The 20925-nt window shown below is 36.8% G+C and overlaps 1 protein-coding gene across 2 annotated transcripts in view; it reads right to left on the reverse strand.

Annotated features, from left to right (window-relative positions):
• Positions 1–949: 949 nt before the first annotated feature.
• Positions 950–20925, reverse strand: part of ATP6V1A (ATPase H+ transporting V1 subunit A) — a 58779-nt gene continuing 38803 nt past the window's right edge. For both annotated transcript variants that reach the window (XM_043873681.1, XM_043873682.1), the window contains exons 7-15: positions 19789–19951; positions 18574–18682; positions 13825–13947; positions 13615–13729; positions 12956–13019; positions 8109–8312; positions 6759–6853; positions 5082–5253; positions 950–3303 (exon numbers count right to left, since the gene is read on the reverse strand). In XM_043873681.1, the coding sequence (XP_043729616.1) occupies positions 3211–3303; positions 5082–5253; positions 6759–6853; positions 8109–8312; positions 12956–13019; positions 13615–13729; positions 13825–13947; positions 18574–18682; positions 19789–19951 (1138 nt within the window). In that variant the 3' untranslated portion in view covers positions 950–3210. The remainder of the gene's footprint in view (positions 3304–5081; positions 5254–6758; positions 6854–8108; positions 8313–12955; positions 13020–13614; positions 13730–13824; positions 13948–18573; positions 18683–19788; positions 19952–20925) is intronic.

Consider the following 20925-nt stretch of genomic DNA (forward strand, 5'->3'; position numbering starts at 1 on the left):
TTGCATTATTACCAAAGAAGACTAAAAATCACCCGAAAAATCTATAATCAATAAACTTTCCAGTTAATTTTTAAGGATTTCTCTATAGAAACTTGTCCCTCGATAGTAATATAGAGTTGTTCATTTCACACTGCTTCTTATTACTTTAGAAATTGTTAAAAATACCCTTCAGTTCAGTCACTCAGTCACGTCCAACTCTTTGTGAGCTCATGTACTGCAGCATGCCAGGCTTCCCTGTCCGTCACCAATTCCTGGAGCTTGCTCAAACTCAAGTCCACCGAGTCAGTGATGCCATTCAACCATCTCATTCTCTGTCATCCCCTTCTCCTCCCGACTTCAATCTTCCCCAGAATCAGGTTCTTTTCCAATGAGTCAGTTCTTTGAATCAGCTGGCCAAAGTACTGGATCTTCAGTTTCAGCATCAGTCCTTCCAATAAATATTCAGGATTGATTTCCTTTAGGACTGACTGGTTTGATCTCTGTGCTATCCAAGGGACTCTCAAGAGTCTTCTCCAACACCACAGTGCAAAAGCATCAATTGAAATAAAAATATTCATAAAATGCCCTGTGAACACGCTACATTGGATCTTAATTAATTTGCCTTGCAAAACTATGAATTACAAAGCTTTAGTTCATTTTCCAAAAGTAGAGATGAGAACACTGATTTCCTTTCATTTATAACTCTATTTTTAGGAACCATTCATTTTTTCAATTTAAAGTAATATTCTGAACGCTATGTGATTCCATGTACTACATCTTTCAATCACAGTGGTATATGATTATAGGACTTTATGCAGTCTGTAGTGAGGGTCCCAATTCAACTTCATGATCTTAAGCAGAAAGAGAAAAAGAAAGAACTTTAAAAGTTCATACTGAAAACAAGCCAAAATACAACATGACACTTCTTTTTTAAAGCAGATCTGGCCACACACCCCCAAAAAGAAAAAAATTTAATTTAAATCCACTTTTTATTCTTTCATAGATTTTAACAATTATACACAACTTTTAACATAAAGATAGTGAAACCTCAAGGATAAGGAGGCAATACACATGACCTCTTCTATTCACTCTTCAGGATGGAAAGTTCCAAAGGGTACAATGTGTGAGATTTAACACTGGAAAAATACACATGTAACTTGTTAACTGGCTCCACTTAGGACCAGACACAGCACAATAAATATAGAACTGAATCATCTTTTTAAAAGATTATTGTAACTTTGACACATTCTTACTAAAGAAACTGATCAGTGACTACTGTGAAATTCTACAACATACAGATGAAGGGACACTTAGAATGAGGCTCTGAGCGAAGTTTCTCTAGTAGCTTCATAGCCACACCCCAACGTTCTTAAAAAGGAGTAAGAATGTATATTGCAAATTCAGAACAACAAAAGACAACTTGGTCAAACTTTCTTTGCCATATCATTCATTACTACCACAATCCTAGTTTGCTGGTAGATTTAAGGTAGGAACTGAAAGTTTTTTGAAATTCTTTTAATTTCCACTGGTCTTAGGGCCTCTAGGTAGGAGACCACACTGGAAGCAAACTGATTAAGCAGCACCATTATGTCCACATCTCAACAAATCACTGCATAATTTTTATCTTCCAATACTCCGAAAGGTTAAAGAAGGATACTTATCCTGAATAGCAGGCCACTATAAGAAAATGCAATCTGTAAGAAACAAAGCTGAATTCTCTATTGACTGCATCTTTCCTTAATAGACCAAGAGAAATACATTACTTAAAAACTTAAATAACAACATACTGAGGTGTAACATAAATAAATGCTATTATATTTCAGTATTTGAGATTGTTGAACATGTTCACATACCCTTTCCTCTTCCCAAAGAGGAAGCAATGGCACCAGCGTGATTGGTCAGAAAGACTTCATGGGAAACTGATGTTTTTAGAGCTATCCTACAGTGTGCCTTATCACACAAATGCAGAAACTATTATTTTAAAACATATACTTAAAAGATAGGCAGAAATAATCTTTTTTTTCACATAACCCAAATTCTATTATCTTGCATCTGCTGATTTTAGAACTAACTTCATTCCTATGAAACAGAATTGGAACTGTTATGCTCCTACAGCTACAGATATTCTGGGAAATCTTTTGAGCCAGTGAATCATAAAATCACATGAAAGAACAGTGTTTTCTACAATCAGGAAACTGGTTGTTTAAAGGTTCAATAAGCGAACAAACATGCAAACATGTGACACATGTTATTATCTTGTAAAAACATAATGCCACTCTGGCCCCAAGAATCACCAAAGCCCAACTGGTCCTTAGAGGTGCAAACAGCCTTTAACCACTACAAAATATATTCTCTGTGGCATTTTTCTGCCCATCACACTGCCACATGATTCTCAGAAGCTTAGCCTTCTAAGATGTTTGAGGGAAAAAAAAAGGTGTGATGTAAATCAAGTTCTCGTGATTGTTTTAAATGTAATTTTAAAAAGAATTGCCTAGTAATGTAGTAGAATAGTCCTTGATACTGAATTTTTCCCCGTGAAGTAAAATGGGCTTTAACAAGGTGATGTTAACCTAAGTTTGACCATCTGGCTCTTTTTTCACTTTTTTAGAGGGCACTGATTCATCTACTGTGCTGAGTCCCACAGAAGCCTGCTTTAAAAACAGTATAGTTTTCAACAGTTTCCCACAGATATTCTTGATTTATACTGGAGGAAGCAACACATAATCAAAACATTAATCATTCATGTTTTTTAAAAAAGCAATTATTTCCTGCAAAGCAGTTACTTAGCAAAATGCTAAACTGCAAGTAAAGTCATTTCACAAAGTACCTGTCAAAATGTATAGAAGTCTGGCCTTCCAACCCAAATCCACTGCAAAGAGAGTAACATGCAGCAGTCCTGTTTACAATTTAATAGTGATGAGGAAAGGGTAAACCTAGGACAAGGAGAGACGTCACCCTACATACAAGTTTACAGTAGTGTAGCCATTGTATATCAAATTTACTACATTCACCACTTTGGAGAAATGTTCAGGGGGGCCCTTCAAACACTGGAACAAAGGAATGTTTGTTTTATATAAGACCTATCAAATACATAGGGAAACAAATGATTACACACAGAGGCACTAGTCTGAAACCTGCACAGTAAAGAAGCAAAGGGTCCAAGATGAGAAATTTAGGAAAATATACACATATGAGAACTTGCTGAGGAAAAGGAGGAGAGAAATCACAGTTCTAATCTTCAAGGCTACGGAATGCATTCTGCATATCTTCAAGAAGTTGTGCATAGTCGGCCTTGATCTTCGCCTCACCATCTTTCACTGGATCCTGAAAAAAGACATTACAGAATTCAATTTACCTTTGGAAAATAATTTTTGTGACACATAGTGAGTTATTTGTATTTACTGTATTTGAGCAGGAGGTTAAGTGAGATGCACTAGTAAAACACAAGGCAGGAGGCAGGATTAACCTTATTTTCTTTCCTTTAAGGGTAAAATGCATAAAGGAATAGTCTAACCATAAACAGAAGACAAAATTTCAACTTTGTGCCCTGCCTGCTAACTGTGTTCAACAACCAAAGGATTTACCCTTGACAATATGCAAAATATTAGGAAACTATGCAGCAACGCATATTAGATACATTCCTCTTTGTATATACAAAGTTGGAATTAATTTAATAAAAACAGAATTTACTATTCAGGGCCTGGCATCATCATGCTGGGACATGAAATAACCTCAAAATGCACCCCATTCAAAATCTGTATAGAAACCCACTTAATTGAGTAAAATGTACAAAAGAGACTTTAAAGTGTTTAAGCCCTCTGATCCAATCATTCTACTTCTGAGAACAAATATGAGGAAGATACACAAACCCAACTGCATTAACAAAGTTGTCCATACCAAAAACTTCCAAATGCCTAAGAAAAGGAAAATATTCTTCAGCCACAAAATAGTGCTACAGAAAAATACTGAATGATACTAAAAAATAACAGATGTTAATTTGATACAATGTACCTGTAAACATAAAAATTATAGCACCTTTAGTTATGTTACCAGAAGTCATCATTATTACATTATTGCATATCATTTTTATCATTTTCCTATGAATGTGTAATTTTTAAAAATAAAATTTGGATCAAATTACATGTGGAATTTCTTTGCAACCTGACTTTTTTTTCACTCATTATACCATAACCATGTCCCTGTGTCTTTGGATGTTCCTTAAAAAAAAAGATGTATGATGTTAATGCCTTCATAATATTTTTGTTGTAAGGTACATGGCACAATGTACTGCTGGCTCTGTTCACTTTTGGATGACATTTACGAACTTTGATACGCAATCTTCTACATGTATCCATATCAAGATCTCTGATTATTTCCTTGGGTTATCAGTTTTTAAGTGGAAAGACAGGACTCAAACCATGTGGATATTTTAAAATTCTTGATACAGTGAGTATCTATTTGTACAAATTTACTCTCAATCCTAACATACACATTCAAAGAATCCGTCTCAGTATCTCAACAGGAGATTAGTAACTATACTTGGATATCATGATTTAGAAATAAATACAACTCGACTGATCAAGTATTTTAAAAACAATCTTACAAAAAAATAAAAATAAAAACAATCTTACACATTTGAGTTTCCACCAATAATTTCACTTAATTATCTATTTATGTCTTGTGCGCTTCCCAAGTAATGAGAGTCTACTTAAAAGTAAAAATGATGTGTATAACAGGATACTTAAAATAACTAGGCAGCAGAAATCATTTCAAGAAGGAGCATGGAGTTTAGACAGACAGCAACAAGCATTTGAGGTGAGCTAACTGCTGCTTAGCAATGATTTTAGTTCTAAACTGCTTGGTGGTTAAGACAAAAGGGAAAACATGTCAGCATTTATTTTAGACATGACATACTATAATCTTTATCACTAGAATTCCTATTTGAACACAGCTTTGAGGTCTGCTCTGCTTTTACATAACCCGAGCATGTGTGAAAATGATAAATGCAAGTTTCACACACCAAGTTTGAGAACCAAATATTTCAAAAAAATCAAAAAGAAACACTTCCTACTAAAAAAAGTTTATGGTACAAACAAATATACCTTGAATTTCATGGAGGAAAGCTTATAGAGGATCTCGCCCATGTGCTCACGGATAATGGACCATGTGATTTTATTGTCACTCTGGGCAGTGGTTTCAACAGCTCTGCGGGCCATATCATAAAATGCGATCATGTTGGACAGCATTCCCACTGTCTTGTAGAATGGGCAGAACCTAGGATAAATGAAAGTCAAAATAATAAAACAGAAAACCGAAAGCAAGTTCATACTTTTTATTTCATCTGTGAAATACCAGAGCATTGGTTTATTTATTTAGATATGCATACTACTTATGTTTATGGTATGATACTTAAGGAATGAAAAAAAAAATAGTGGAAAAGATCAGAAACACTTAACCAGAGTTTTTGGACAGAGATGTCTCAGGAATATGGGGTGGATAGAGAGATGGAGCCATATGCGTTCTTTTATTTAAGAGTGATGTTAATTTTTATCTGAAGAACAATAAAACAGTACTGCTACAATCTAATGACTCTCTGAGAGAGTGTTTGTGTACAATGCAGTTAAAGCAGTAACCCAAATGGAAAATAACTAAGTTGTAAAGAGTCCCTTGTGATAGTTAGTTAAGGTTGAATAAATAATAGGAAAGCAGGGAACTGTAATTTCCTAGAGCTAATAAGCAGCCCCTTTCTCCACTAAAAGTGTCCATTTGCATTTATACATACTTTTTAAATAAAGACACAGAAGTTAATATTCAACTGAATCACATGCATTCTAATAAACTTTCTAACACATTTAAACTTATTTGCATACACAATTTCATGTACACTCTCTTTTCAAATAATTTTCCCTTGTGGAGCTATCTTTGTGTGGCTGGTTCCTAGAGTTTCTGCCTTACTGATTATATTGTCATATTTCCTGCTTGTCCTATATTCTGCTAATCTATTTGTTTCTACAGTCTTATATGGGGCCAAATATGATCTGAGGGAGGAAAAGTTATAGACTATGATGAAAGGTTCAAATTATCTAAGTTTAAAAGAAATGGGAAATTTTTGGCCATGGTAGTGAAAGTGAAAGTCACTCAGTCGTGTCCGACTCTTTGTGACACCATGGGCTGTATTGTCCATGGAATTCTCCAAGCCAGAATATTGGAGTGGGTAGTCTTCCCCTTCTCCAGGGGATTTTCCCAACCCAGGGACCGAACCCAGGTCTCTCGCATTCCAGGTGGATTCTTTACCAGCTTAGCCACAAGGAAAGCCCTTGTAGTAGCAGAGATAAATAACGAAAAAACAGAAAGCGTTGGGCAGGAGTAATAGGGACTGGTGAGGTGTCCAATAGTAGAAAGAAAAAAAACAGGACTCTTGGGCAATGGGGCACAAAAGTTTTGGCAAAGAGTAGAAGAGGTATGGGCTGTCACAACATGTAGTGAGAAAAGCTTCTGAAGGAGGCAGTGATTCCTCGGGCTCTGTACACTAAGCCATAATTTAATTTAAGCGGGCTGGATAATGAGTGAAAAAAGTCATAACTTGGAAAATGAGCCAAATCAATATAAGGGAACATATTGGATCATTAGCTGCATGCTATAAAAATATAAAATAAACCTATACACTGAGTCTGTGTGTGTCTGTATGAGAAAAAAGGCTGGTGGGCGGTTAACATGCATGTAGGCAGCTCCTTCTTCAAAACTTGATAGAATATCCAAAGAAAATCAGGCTAGGTTACCTGTCATAAGGAGTATATCCATTTTGTTGAAGGAAATCATCTTTGATAAGTTTTGCTACCTCCAGAGTGATTTTATCTGTTTCTGCTAGAGAAGCCTAGAAGAGGAAAAAATATATTTTTAGAAATTAACTGCCACAATGTGGGACCAATTGTTGCAATTAATTAGCAACCATAAACCAAGTAATCAAAACATGATCACCTATCATTAATAAATTCACCTAACTGCTTCCTGATTTTCTCGCGTTGTTTTCGTTGCAAAAACTATTGATATAATGTACATCTACCACCTTAACCATTCTAAGTGTAGTTCAGTAGGTTAAGCATGTTCACATTGCTGTGAAATGACTTCCAATACTCTCCACCTTACAAATCTGAAACTATATCCATTAAACAACTCCTTTTCCTTTGTCCTCTGGACCCCTGGTAACCACCACTCTATTTTCTGTTTCTATGAATTTGACTTATTTATTAACATAATGGTCCCTCAAGGTTCATCACGTTGTAGCATGTGTTAGGATTTTCCTTCCTTTTCAAGGCTGAATAATATTTCATTGTGTATGCATATGTGAGTGCATGCACATGTGTGTTGGAAAGGACATCTCTGTTGCTTCTACCTTTTAGCGCTTGTAAGTGCTGCTATGAACATGGCAAATAGACCCATGATGTGTTTGTTTTGAAACACCATACAGAAAGAGAAATGCCTACCCAATCCTTAGCTGTTCTAGTTATCCTAACTCAGGCACCAGAGGTGTGAGGGAAAAAACTTTCAGATGACTAGTCTCAGCCACCATGACAGCAAAAACTATATGAGGGGACCCAAGAAAGACTGCCCAAGTAAGACCACCAACCCCAAAATCATGAGCAATAAAGCACTATTTAAGCCACTAAATGTCAAAGTGGTTTGTTATTCAATAACAGATAATAATCCATAAACAATAATCATCTTTCTATTTTCCACAATACAAGCAGGCCCCTGAAATATTTGCTGAATAAAGGAATAATCTACAATTTTCTTAGTTTAAAAAATATTTAATAAATACTAATTTTTCCAGGCAAGAATCTGCCTTTCCAAGGTTCTGTTTGTCCTTAAAAAGCTCCAGTGTGGACTTCCCTGGTGGTACAGTGGACAGGAGTCCGCCTGCCAATGCAGGGGACACAGGTTCGATCCTTGGTCCAGGAAGGTTTGACATGCTGCAAAGCAACTAAGCCTGTGTGCCATAACTACTGAAGCCTGCATGCCTAAAGCCTGTGCTCTGCAACAAGAGAAGCCACTGCAATGGGAAGCCCATGCACCGGAATGAAGACCCAGTGTAACTCACAGACTGTTCTGCACAAGATTTTACAACTTACCTTTCCCACCAGCTGTACAATTTCTGCCAAGTCTTCTTCTTCCTGAAGAATCTCCTTAGCTTTGGTCCTCAGAGGAACGAACTCTGTGAAGTGTTTGTCATAGTACTCATCCAAGGCACGCATGTACTTGCTGTAGCTGATCAGCCAATTGACAGAAGGAAAATGCTTACGTTGAGCTAGTTTCTTATCTAAGCCCCAGAACACCTGATTTAAGAACAAAACCAAAAACAAAACACAAAGATTTTTCTTAAAAACAAATTTTTAAAGTATTGAAGCATATTTGTTTGTCCTAACTATGGAATTCTATACCGTTTTGGTCAAATTATTTATCTTTTTAGTATATACCAAATATAAATGAAATAGAATAAAACTTGCAAAAAGAAAAATATTTCTTTTAGTTTCAATATGGATTGTTGTTGTTCAGTCACTAAGCTGTGCCTGACTCTGCAATCCCGTGGACTGCAGCACACTGGGCTTTCCTGTCCTTCACCATCTCCTGAAGTTTGCTCAAACTCATGTCCATTGAGTCACTGATGCCATCCAACCATCTCTGTTGCCCCCTTCTCTTCCTACCCTCAATCTTTCCCAGCATCAGGGTCTTTTCCAATAAGTTGGCTCTTCTATGAATCAAACTTTATCTGGATTTCCTTAACAGTTCATCAAATCTGACAGCAAAAGATACTGACTCCTTTGAAAACTGGTATGGTACAATATAAACATATGAACCAGAAAATGCTAATTATGACAGACACTTCACTTTAAAAATTAAAACCTCCAAGTGTTCTGAATAAATTCAGTTGCCGATCATTAAGAGCCAGTCCTCAGAGGTCTGACAGTCATTTTCAATTCAGTTCAGTCACTCAGTCGTGTCTGACTCTTTTCAACCCCAAGGACTGAAGCACGCCAGGCCTCCCTGTCCATCACCAACTCCCTGAGCTTGTTCAAACTCATGTCCATCACATTGGTGATGCCATCCAGCCATCTCATCCTCTGTCGTCACCTTCTCCTCCTGCCCTCAATCTTTCCCAGCATCAGGGTCTTTCCCAATGAGTCAGCTCTTCGCATCAGCTGGCCAAAGTATTGGAGTTTCAGCTTCAGCATCAGTCCTTCCAATGAATATTCAGGACTGATTTCCTTTAGGATGGACTGGTTGGATCTCCTTCCAGTCCAAGGGACTCTCAAGAGTCTCCTCCAACACCACAGTTCAAAAGCATCAATTCTTCAGCAATAAGCTTTCTTTACAGTCCAACTCTTACATCCATACATAACTACTCGAAAAACCGTATCTTTGACTAGACAGACCTTTGTTGGCAAAGTAATGTCTCTGCTTTTTACTATGCTAGGTTGGTCACAGTTTTTCTTCCAAGAAGTAAGTGACTTCATGGCTACAGTCAGTATGCAGTGTCTCCAAACTAAAAAAAAAAAAAAAATAAAAGCCTCTAAATGTTTCCCCACTATTTGCTATAAAGTAATGGGACCAAAAGTCATAATCTTAGTTTTTGAACATTGAATTTTAAGCCAACTTTTTCACTCTCCTGTTTCACTTTCATCAACAGGCTCTTTAGTTCTTCGCTTTCTGCCATAAGGGCGCTATCATCTGCCTATCTGAGGTTTTTGATATTTCTCCCAGGAATCTTGATTCTAGCTTGTGCTTCATCTAGCCCAGGGTCTCTCATGATGTACTCTGCATACAATTTCAAAAAACAGAGTGACAATATACAGTCTTGACATACTCCTTTTCCGATCTGTAACCGGTCTGTTGCTCCATGTCCAGTTTTAACTGTTGTTTCCTACCTGCATACAGATTTCTCAAGAGGCAGGTCAGGTGGTCTGGTATTCCCATCTCTTTCAGAATTTTCCCATTTCTTTCACAATTTTCCAGTTTGTTGTGATCCACATAGTCAAAGGCTTTGGCATAGTCAATAAAGCAGAAATAGATATTTTTCTGGAACTTTCCTGCTTTATTGATGATCCAACGGATGTTGGCAATTTGATCTCTGGTTCCTCTGCCTTTTCTAAATCCAGCTTGAACATCAGGAAGTTCACAGTTCACATATTGCTGAAGCCTGGCTTGGAGAATTTTGAGCATTACTTTACTAGCGTTGTGAGATGACTGCAACTGTGCAGCAGTTTTGAACATTCTTTGGCATTGCTTTCTTTGGGATTGGAATGAAAACTGACCTTTTCCAGTCCTGTGGCCACTGCTGAGTTTTCCAAATTTGCTGGCATATTGAGTGCAGCACTTTCACAGCATCATCTTTTAGGATTTGAAATAGCTCAACTGGAATTCCATCACCTCCTCTAGCTTTGTTCGTAGTGATGCTTCCTAAGGCCCACTTGACTTTGAATTCTAGGATGTCTGGCTTTAGGTGAGTGATCATCCCATTGTGATTATCTGGGTCGAGAAAATCTTTTTTGTACAGTTCTTCTGCGTATTCTTGCCACCTCTTCTTAATATCTTCTGCTTCTGTTAGGCCCACACCATTTCTGTCCTTTATTGTGCCCATCTTTGCATGAAATGTTCCCTTGGTATCTCTAATTTTCTTGAAGAGATCTCTAGTCTTTCCCATTCTGTTGTTTTCCTCTATTTCTTTACATTGATCACTGAGAAAGGCTTTCTTATCTCTCCTTGCTGTTCTCTGGAACTCTGCATTCAAATGGGAATATCTTTACTTTTCTCCTTTGCTTTTCACTTCTCTTCTTCTCACAGCTATTTTAAGGCCTCCTCGGACAACCATTTTGCTCTTTTGCATTTATTTTTCTTGGGGATGGTCTTGATTCCTGTCTCCTGTACAATGTCATGAACCTCCATCCATAGTTCTTCAGGCACTCTATCAGATCTAATCCCTTGAATCTATTTGTCACTTGCACTGTATAATCATAAAGGATTAAAGTCATACCGGAATAGTCTAGTGCTTTTCCCTACTTTCTTCAATTTAAGTCTGAATTTGGCAATAAAGCGTTAATGATCTGAGCCACAGTCAACTCTCAGTCTTGTTTTTGCTGATTGTCTAGAGCTTCTCCATCTTTGGCTGCAAAGAATATAATCAATCTGATTTCAGTATTGACCATCTGTGTAGAGTCTTCTCTTGTGTTGTTGGAAGAGGGTGTTTGCTATGACAGTGCATTCTCTTGGCAAAACTCTGTTCGCCTTTGCCCTGCTTCAATCTGTACTCCAAGGCCAAATTTGCCTGTTACTCCAGGTATTTCTTGACTTCCTACTTTTGCATTCCAGTCCCCTATAATGAGAAGGACATCTTTTTTGGGTGTTAGTTCTAGAAGTTCTAGAAGGTTTCAGCTTCTTCAGCATTACTGGTAGGGGCATAGACTTGGATTATTGTGATACTGAATGGTTTGCCTTGGAAAAGAACAGAGATCATTCTGTCGTTTTTGAGATTGCATCCAAGTACTGCATTTTGGACTCTTTTGTTGCCTATGATGGCTACTCCATTTCTTCTAATGGATTCTTGCCCACAGTAGTAGATACAATGGTCATTTGAGTTAAATTCACCCATTCCAGTCCATTTTAGTTTGCTGATTCCTAAATGTCGACATTCACTCTTGCCATCTCCTGTTTGAGCACTTCCAATTTGCCTTGATTCATGGACCTAACATTTCAGGTTCCTATGCAATATTACTCTTTACAGCATCGGACTTTACTTCTATCACCAGTCACATCCACAACTGGGTATTGTTTTTGCTTTGGCTCCATCTCTTCATTCTTTCTGGAGTTATTTCTCCACTGATCTCCAGTGGCATATTGGACATCTACCCACCTGGGGTGTTCATCTTCCAGTGTCCTATCTTTTTGCCTTTTCATACTGTTCATGGGGTTCTCAGGGCAAGAATACTGAAGTGGTTTGCCATTCCCTTCTCCAGTGGAACACATTTCGTCAGAACTCTCCACCATGACAGTCAATTTTCTAAGGCTAAACATTCACATATATTTTAGGCATTCCTAATTTTGCTCCTCACTTCCCTGTTATTTAAAATTCAAAATTTTAGCAAATGTTAAACACCTTGAAAGTTGTAAATTTAGCCTCTGCCACTTCCTTTTACCTGATATTAACAGAAACATAGGCAAGTATTGTATTTTTCTCATATGAATAATACATGTGCTATAAATATATCCAAGATCAAAAACAATTATAGCCCTGATTTATATATGTCTTTCATTTAGGCTTACTTTTAATGGCCAAGTTGGCTAGCTATGCACCAGAATTCATGTCTTGTCACTGGGAAGCAGCTGCCTAGGCAGAAACTACACTTTCCAGCTTTGCTTTCGTCTGGGTGTGGCTAAAAGAATGAGTGGAGTAACCAGGTCTGAGCCCAAAGTTCAAAACGCAGGTGAGCCTCCTCCAGTCGTCCTGTACCAGCCAAACGTAGACCATTACCAGGCAAGCGGAGCCAAGGTGAAGTGCTGGTGTGAATTAGTATTGAATGGAAAAGAGCCACCCTCTGACATGATCACCTGCCTTGGACCAAACAACGAGGAGAAAAACTTCTGTGTGATTTTGCTATTATGCCCTTTTGGGCTCATTTGTTTCTATTCCTAGGGTTACTCTAACTCAAAAGTTAAGAGTGCAGTATTACTCTAACACTAATTAAGAGTTTGCTACTTGGATATATTACTACTTTAGACACTAAATCTATTATAAATTCTAGGTAAAGAGCTAAGAACATAGGGCATCAAAGACTTTCAGTAGTAAGAATGTTGCTAAAACTGACTTGACCCTTGCCTACTTTTCAGTGACTAAATTAAATGCTTCACAATGATGAGGACAACATTAGGACAGCATGGGGGTGGGGCGGGGCTCCGAAGTTGACTACACTAGGAAAAGACATACCTGAACAATACCAAGAGTAGCAGATGTAACTGGATCAGAAAAGTCACCACCAGGTGGAGAAACTCTAAAAACAGGAAAAAGTCATTAGAAATGCTTGGAAAATAACTTGTACATAAAAGCAATTTCAAAAAATAAATGAATAAAACAAAAGTACTTCTTTGAAGTCAATTTTAATGTAAATAACTTAAGAAATACAACCTTTGGGAAGAAAATCCTATATAAAAACCTTGAATAAAAACCAGTACTAAGTTGAAAGTTTAGAGTGACAACTAATGAAAACCTTCTAGTTTGAGAAATGAGACAGACATTTAATCACAATCTGTTTCATTTTTCTAATTAAAACAGATGAAGCAAGAAGGAAGGAAAAGCTCTGAGAACAAGGTATGGCTATATGTGGGGATAGTGAATCTTCATATTGTTTTTATTGTGATATGATCTTACCTTAACATGTTTATAATTTTCTGAATTGTTGCTAGATAAGTCAAACCTATGAAACCAGCACAAGCAGAGATGACCTAAACATGTGCATTCTAAAAAGCCCTTTGGGCGACTCCAGTGCAATCTTGGTTAAGAAGCACTTCCCTCAGCGGGGCTAAATATTATCTCTTTAAAATAAAGTAACTTTTTTCTTATAATAAGTAAACAGTTTGGGTGCTTACGCTCCTACAATGCTGACACTCCCTTCTCTCTCAGGATTTCCAAGACACTTCACTCTGCCGGCTCGCTCATAGAAAGAGGCCAAACGGGCACCAAGATATGCAGGATATCCACTATCTGAAAAATGAAAAGAAAATTTTAAAAGAGAAGTTCTAAGCCAACCCCCAAATCCTATCAGTCTTGCTTATACAATAAGCAATATAAAGATTTACCTGCAGGCATTTCAGCTAAACGACCAGAGATTTCTCTAAGAGCCTCAGCCCATCGAGAGGTGGAGTCAGCCATCATACTGACATGATAGCCCATGTCACGGAAATATTCTGACAGTGTAATTCCTACATTGGGAAGAATATTATAAATTATAATTCTGTAATATATAATCCTGACTTTTTACCCTTAAGAAAACTTTAAAGCGGTAAGTTCCTAAGTTAAGACTGCTAGCTATTCATCATGGTTTGTGGTTCTTTTGGGTACACAGTTGAACATACTATCTAGCCTGCCTCTGCATTTAGATTTGGCAAGTAACTGACCCTTATCTAACGGAATGTAGAGTCAAGTGTTTCTTCAGAAGGCAAGACACACATCCTTCCATGCTACTTCTTCCTTCTGGCTTACTGAGAGGGTGAGAACGCCCAGGATCTATGGAAGGTATGTGTTAAAATGAAAGAGCTCTTTTTAGCCTGGGTCCCAACCCCAAAATGACAGAATAAAGGAGAATGCCCTCATCATCTGAAATAAACATCTATTATACTCAACAATTATGTTTGGGTTTTTCATAGCCTAGTCTACCCTGATAAACATTTTTAAAAGTAGGAAAAGACTTTTCTCCCATTCTCTGTTCAGATAATTAAGTCTGAAATTAATTTACAATGCATTTTTTCCTATGTATCTCACACACATATGCACCAAAAATACCCTCAATTAATTAGCTTGTTTGGTTATTTTTCAAAAGTAGTAAATGTTGTTAATGTGAGAAATAATACTCATTATCTAGATCATTCTTCTACATAGACTGGGTCCTCTCCTGTAAAATCACATTCAGTAAACCACTCAGAAGAAGCTGATACAGTATACAGAAAGCAGTCCTGGGTTCTAGTTCCCATACTGTCATTAATGTTAGCAAAGTAACCTCACTTCCCAGTGCGGTTTCTTCATTTGTTAAAATGGAATAATTCTCACCCCATCTAGCTGTACACATCAGATGATATGGTATCTATAAATGCCCTCTGAAAAATACAAAGTACTATACAACTGTAAGATATTAGAATTGTATATTAGTTGCTACATCATAACAATTCCAAAATCTACTGCCTTAATTCCTTTATTTTACCCGTTAAGAAACAAAGGGTTGTATAAATAAAATAGCTGCTGGAAAATTCAGAACTTTACTATTTATCATAATACATCTGTCAGAATAAAAAAAATACTAACTTCCAAGGCTTCCAAATTATGGTCCAAGGAACAAAGTCTTTTAAGTAGTATCACTTATTATTAAGGCTTAAAAAACACAGTATCACATATTTCAATCTGATGGTACAAGCATGCTATGTCTCTTACACAAGCATGCTATGTCTCTATGATGACATTCACTAATGCTTGTGTATCTATATATATATTAAAAAGACTTGACAAAAGAGACAGATACACAAGAGTAAACCTCAAAGAAGTCTGACAGACCACTTTCATAAACCTAAAGATATCAGTGCCTACAAATCAGACAAAATCAAAAGATGAACAAACTAGGAAAATATCTGCTACTCACAAAAGATGAAAGACTCATTTCAAAGAGCTTTACCAATCAGTATGATAAACTACTAACCAATGCAAAAAACGGACAGAAGGCAATTTTCAAATGGTTAACAGATTCAGGAAAAATGCTAGCTAGCTCCCTGTAAGGAATACAGAACCAAGAGTCATCTAGTAAAGCAGAGGGAGTAAAATGTTAACTGTCAAATCTAGGTGTGGGGTACATAGGTACTAACTGCAGTATTCTTTTAACTTTTCTGTATGATTATCATAAAAAACTACTGGAAAAATGAGCATTGGTGAGATGTGAAGAAACAGAATTTGTGTCCACTGTTATTCCTTGTGAAGAGCTATTAGAATCTAAAATCTACATTAACAGTTACATTCTCAGCAATTTTACTTCTAAGAACTTAACCTGACAAAAATACAAAGAAACATGCACATAAAACATATGATGTAACAGTGTAAATAACATGCATAAGGATGTTTTATGGTGTGATGCTTGTGAGAGCAAAAAAACTATTAATAATCCAAGTGTCCACCAAAGGAATGCCGGTTAAATAGACTGTAATATATCCATACAAAGGGAATCTGTGTAGTCAGTTAAAAGAAGGAGGTAGACTTCTTGTCTTAAAATAGTAGGTGATTATGTCACTTTCTCCTTCTCAGAAGAGTGACCACCAAACAAGAAATACAGAAACACAAACTCCACTGTCAAAAACCAGGGGCCATGTTTAGCTTCACAACAAAATAATGAGGAAAGCTAACTAAAAGAGATTAAAACAAAACAAACAACAACAAAAAAATACCAAGAATTCACCTGAGGCTACACAGCCTCAGACTATGCCTCTGCAAACTAGAAAGTACATCCTGAGGAGCAAAACCAAGAATTCTTTGTCTGGAACACCGTAAAAGGGGTACAGGGCTAGCAGCAGGGGTTCTATGGACCCAGTCTGGCCTCAAGGGGAAGTAGGGGGGTGGGGACAAATAAAATTCAGAAAGATACCCCTTTTCAGTAAGTAAAAAGTGAATGAAGCAGGGTAGAAGAGAAAGAATTCATTGTAAGTGGCCTTGTCGCTGTGGATTTTGCTGGTAGGACAGAAGAAAAAGTAAAATAAATTATATAATTTTATGCTGTAACAAACTTCACTGATTACCAGGAAGAAGTCCTGCTACTTTGAATCATAGTAACAACCATCCCCTCCCATCTCCTACAAAGATAAGTGATAGTAACAATAAACATCAGCATATGAACTAAACAAAAATAAAAGAAGAAAAAAAAGAAGAGCACAGTACAACAATGAACCTGCCAAGGAACAAATGAGAACTGAGATCACAATTAATTAAAGAAAATCTTTATACTGCATACTACCACAAAATAAAAATCTCAAGGAATATACAGGAAGATAAAAAGGTTGCTTCATGAGCCAGCAGAACTCAACAAAGAACTAGAACAACATAAAAGTTTCATCAGAAGCAATACAAAGAATAAACACTGATTATCCTGTGAAAAAATGAACAAATGGCTAAATAAAAAGAATTAGGAAATAATGCATATGGAAACAGATAAAGCAGATGCAATATGTTCCACTTGAAGATAACCATAATGGAAGAGAAAAATTTTCAGGAACAATTCTCAAAATTTTTCCAAAGTAAAAGACATAGTCACAGACTGTAAAGGTATACTATGCCTCAGGAAAAAATTAACAGATCAATAGTGGGATATATTCCAATAAAATTATAACACTTCAATAAAAAAAATTATAACACTTCAAAGTTAAAGAAGCATTCCTTTGGGTAGAAAGAAAAATCACCTACAAAAGGAAAAAAAGTAGGCCAGTGTCAGATTTCTCCTCAGCACAAGAAATGCTGATAGAAAAATTTTATATTCTGTCAAATTACTGTTAAAATCATAAGGCAGTAGAAAAAATCCAAACTTACAAAGAAGTAAGAATTCAGAGAATATAGTTTCCATGAGCCTTTCTTGAAAAAACTTCCAAAAATCAAAATTTGTCCAGTTGTAAAACAAATGGAAAAATTACAGTCAAGGGACTGTGCTGCCAGTGGAAACTGACTCCATTTTACTAGGTCTAAAGCTAATACAAACATTGTATCTATGGATACAGAACAGAATGTGAATATTATAACTCTTGAATATGTAGAATTCAAAATACCAAAAGCTGGGATGAAAATGGGAGCAAAGATGGAAGGTAATACATAAACATAATCAAAGTATTATAATTCAAAGCTGAAAATTCAAGTTATAGAGATACAGATATATTCAGAGACAGAGCAATGATAAAACATGAAAAAAAAAAAAAAAAAAACCCCAAAACCCAGAAATATAAGATACTTCGTTTTAAAGTCATTAAAAAGATTAAAGCAGTTCTATTAATGCCTTATGGCGCTTCCCAGGTAGCAAGGTGGTAAAGAATCCACCTGCCACTGCAGGAAATGCAAGAGACTATGGGTTTGATCCCTGGGTCAGAAAGATCCCCTGAAGTAGGATATGGCAACTCACTCCAGCATTCTTGCCTAGAAAATTCATGGACAGAGGAGCCTAGTGGGCTACATTCCATGGGATCACAGAGTAGGATATGACTGAGTGCATGTGTGCATGCGCGCGCGCACACACACACATTAATGTCTTATATGGACAGAGTCTTAAGATATAATAATGAGTGCAATGTGGTGGTGGTGGTTTAATCACTAAGTCGTATCTGACTCTATGAACTGTGAAGCCTCCACTCTCTTCTGTCCATGGGATTTCCTGGGCAAGAATACTGGAGTGGATTGCCATTTCCTTCTCCAGGGAATCTGCCTGATCCAGGGATTGAACCTGAGTCTCCTGCTTGGCAGGTGGCTTCTTAATCACTGAGCCATCTGGGAAGGCCAATATTAAAAAAAAAAAAAAAGGTTCTAGGAATATGGTTATATGTATGAAGATACTTTATTTTTTTTTTTTTTTTTTTTTAGTTCTACCACTTTATTGCTACCAACCCATTTCCCTCCACCCTTGTGCACACATGCTCAGTCATGTAATCCCATGGACTTCAGCCCGCCAGACTCCTCTGTCCATGGACTTTTCCAGGCAAGAATACTGGAGTGATGAAGATACTTTAGAATGAAAAGTTCTTTGGAAAAAAAAAATTTTGGTGCTAGCTTTAAACTAAAGAACACATGTTAATCTCTTTCATTCCAATTCATATACTCACCAGTATAAATAGAGGCTTCTCTAGCAGCCACAGGCATATTGGACGTATTGGCTACCAATGCTGTTCTCTTCATAATTGACTCTACCTTACCATCGACTTCCATCGTGAGCTAGAGACAAACAATCTATTAGTGATTCCCCCAGTTTTGAAATAGAACTTTTTTAAAAAATTAATTATTAAAAAAATAATAATAATTATTTATTTTACTTTACAACATTGTATTGTTTTTGCCATACTTTGACTTGAATCTGCCATGGGTGTACATGTGTTCCCCATCCTGAACCCCCCTCCCACCTCTCTCCCCATCCCATCCCTCTGGGTCATCCCAGTGCACCAGCCCTGAGCATCCTGTATCATGCACCGAACCTGGACTGGCGATTCGTTTCACATATGATAATTTACATGTTTCAGTGCCATTCTCCCATATCATCCCACCCTCGCCCTCTTCCAGAGTCCAAATGACTGTTTAATACATCTGTGTCTCTCTTGCTGTCTCACATACAGGGTTACCGTTACCATCTTTCTAAATTCCATATATATGCATTAGTATACTGTATTGGTGTTTTTCTTTCTGGCTTACTTCACTCTGTATAATAGGCTCCAGTTTCATCCATTTCCTTAGAACTGATTCAAATGTATTCTTTTTAATGGCTGAGTAATATTCCATTGTGTATATGTACCACAGCTTTCTTATCCTTGAAATAGAACTTTTTAGTTTCTTTTTCACAACTTGTTTATATTTAATCCTTCTTATAATCTGTGTCCCCAAAGAAGTATTTCCCATCATTCAAACCTATTTCCTCTATCCCACTGTGCTGTAAAGAAAACAGTCAGTATTTCCATTTCATAAAAAAATGGATTATTTTATGGAAATAGGAATGTTATTATTACAGTAACCTAGTAGACCATACAAAGTCTATGTGACATTCACACCAATAAATATTTTGCCTATTTTATCTTTCTCCCAATAACTGAAAATCACCAGACCACAAAAAGAAACTTTCAAGTGTTTTGACTGAAAAATTCCAATTCCCTTCCTTCGGTATACAAATTGAATCATAAATATAATTAGAAAATTCCTTAAAAGATCTTTCATGAATAAGAGCATTGCTCCAGATCCAAAACAAAGCTTTATTAATTGCCAATGAAAGTTGATTAGTATTAGTTGATTAGACTAGTATCTAAACTAGTATTGGAAGCTTTATAGATACAGACCTCTGGGAAGTCCCGGAGGACTTCAGACATCTCGTTTCCTCTCTCACCACATCCTACGTAGATGATCACATCACTGTTGGAATACTTGGATAGAGACTGTGATATCACTGTCTTCCCACAGCCAAAAGCCCCAGGGATTGCAGTAGTTCCTCCCTGTACACATCTACACAAAGCAAACAAGTAAGGATTACTTTACTCGCTAATATACACCAATAAAAAAAGTAGGTTAGAGACAGGGGCTACCCTGGTGGTTCAATGGTAAACAATCCCACAGACAGAGGAGCCTTGCAGGCTATGATCTGTGGGGTCGCAAAGAGTCAGACACAACTTAGCGACTGAACAACAACAAAAGTGACACAGTTAAAGATACAAGTTAAAGAAAGCACTTTAAAATACTGTCATCTGTATCTGTACATACACTTAGAAAGAATGAGGTGCTGACAGAGATATAACAATTGCTCCCCTATTTGCACCTAAAGTAGGATATGTTTTTTATAATAATTAATCATCTGTAATAGCTGGAAAGTGAAAGTATGTTCCATAAGGTACCTGGAGAACAGGAATATGAAAATAAGATAAATAAAATAGTAGTAAAGATACTCTGAATGCTTAAATAAATCAGTTTATGAAAGGACAAAATAAGAATTAAAGCTAAAAGAAAAATATGAACACTTTTGAAAGTTGTCTTCTGAGGTAAAAAATAAGAATTTCCTTTCATGCAAAGATGGGCTCAATCACTGCAGATGGTGATTGCAGCAATGAAATTAAAAGACGCTTACTCCTTGAAGGAAAGCTATGACCAACTTAGACAGTTATGACACTTAGACACAAACACTGCATCCTTAATAAGGATAACATACTTTTCTCATATGAAACTAGTATGCATTAAAACGTTTTCCCATTGAAACCTTTCAGTGACTCTGATAAACTAGGAAGGCCAAGGCCATTCATCCTATGGCTTTGCATACTTCTTTCAAATCATTTTTAAGTCAGGGTGGGAAGGCAGGGCTGGGTGTGTCCCATGTTAGAAGTTCAACAATCTAATGTGAAAAGTGCTATCACAGAGACCATTCAAGGTTTGTGGGAGTACACAGAAGGGGTACAAAGTCTGACACTGGTCTGGAGTGGAGTTAGGAA

Source organism: Cervus elaphus, chromosome 19 (genome assembly GCF_910594005.1).
Source record: "Cervus elaphus chromosome 19, mCerEla1.1, whole genome shotgun sequence".
Lineage (NCBI taxonomy): Eukaryota > Metazoa > Chordata > Mammalia > Artiodactyla > Cervidae > Cervus > Cervus elaphus.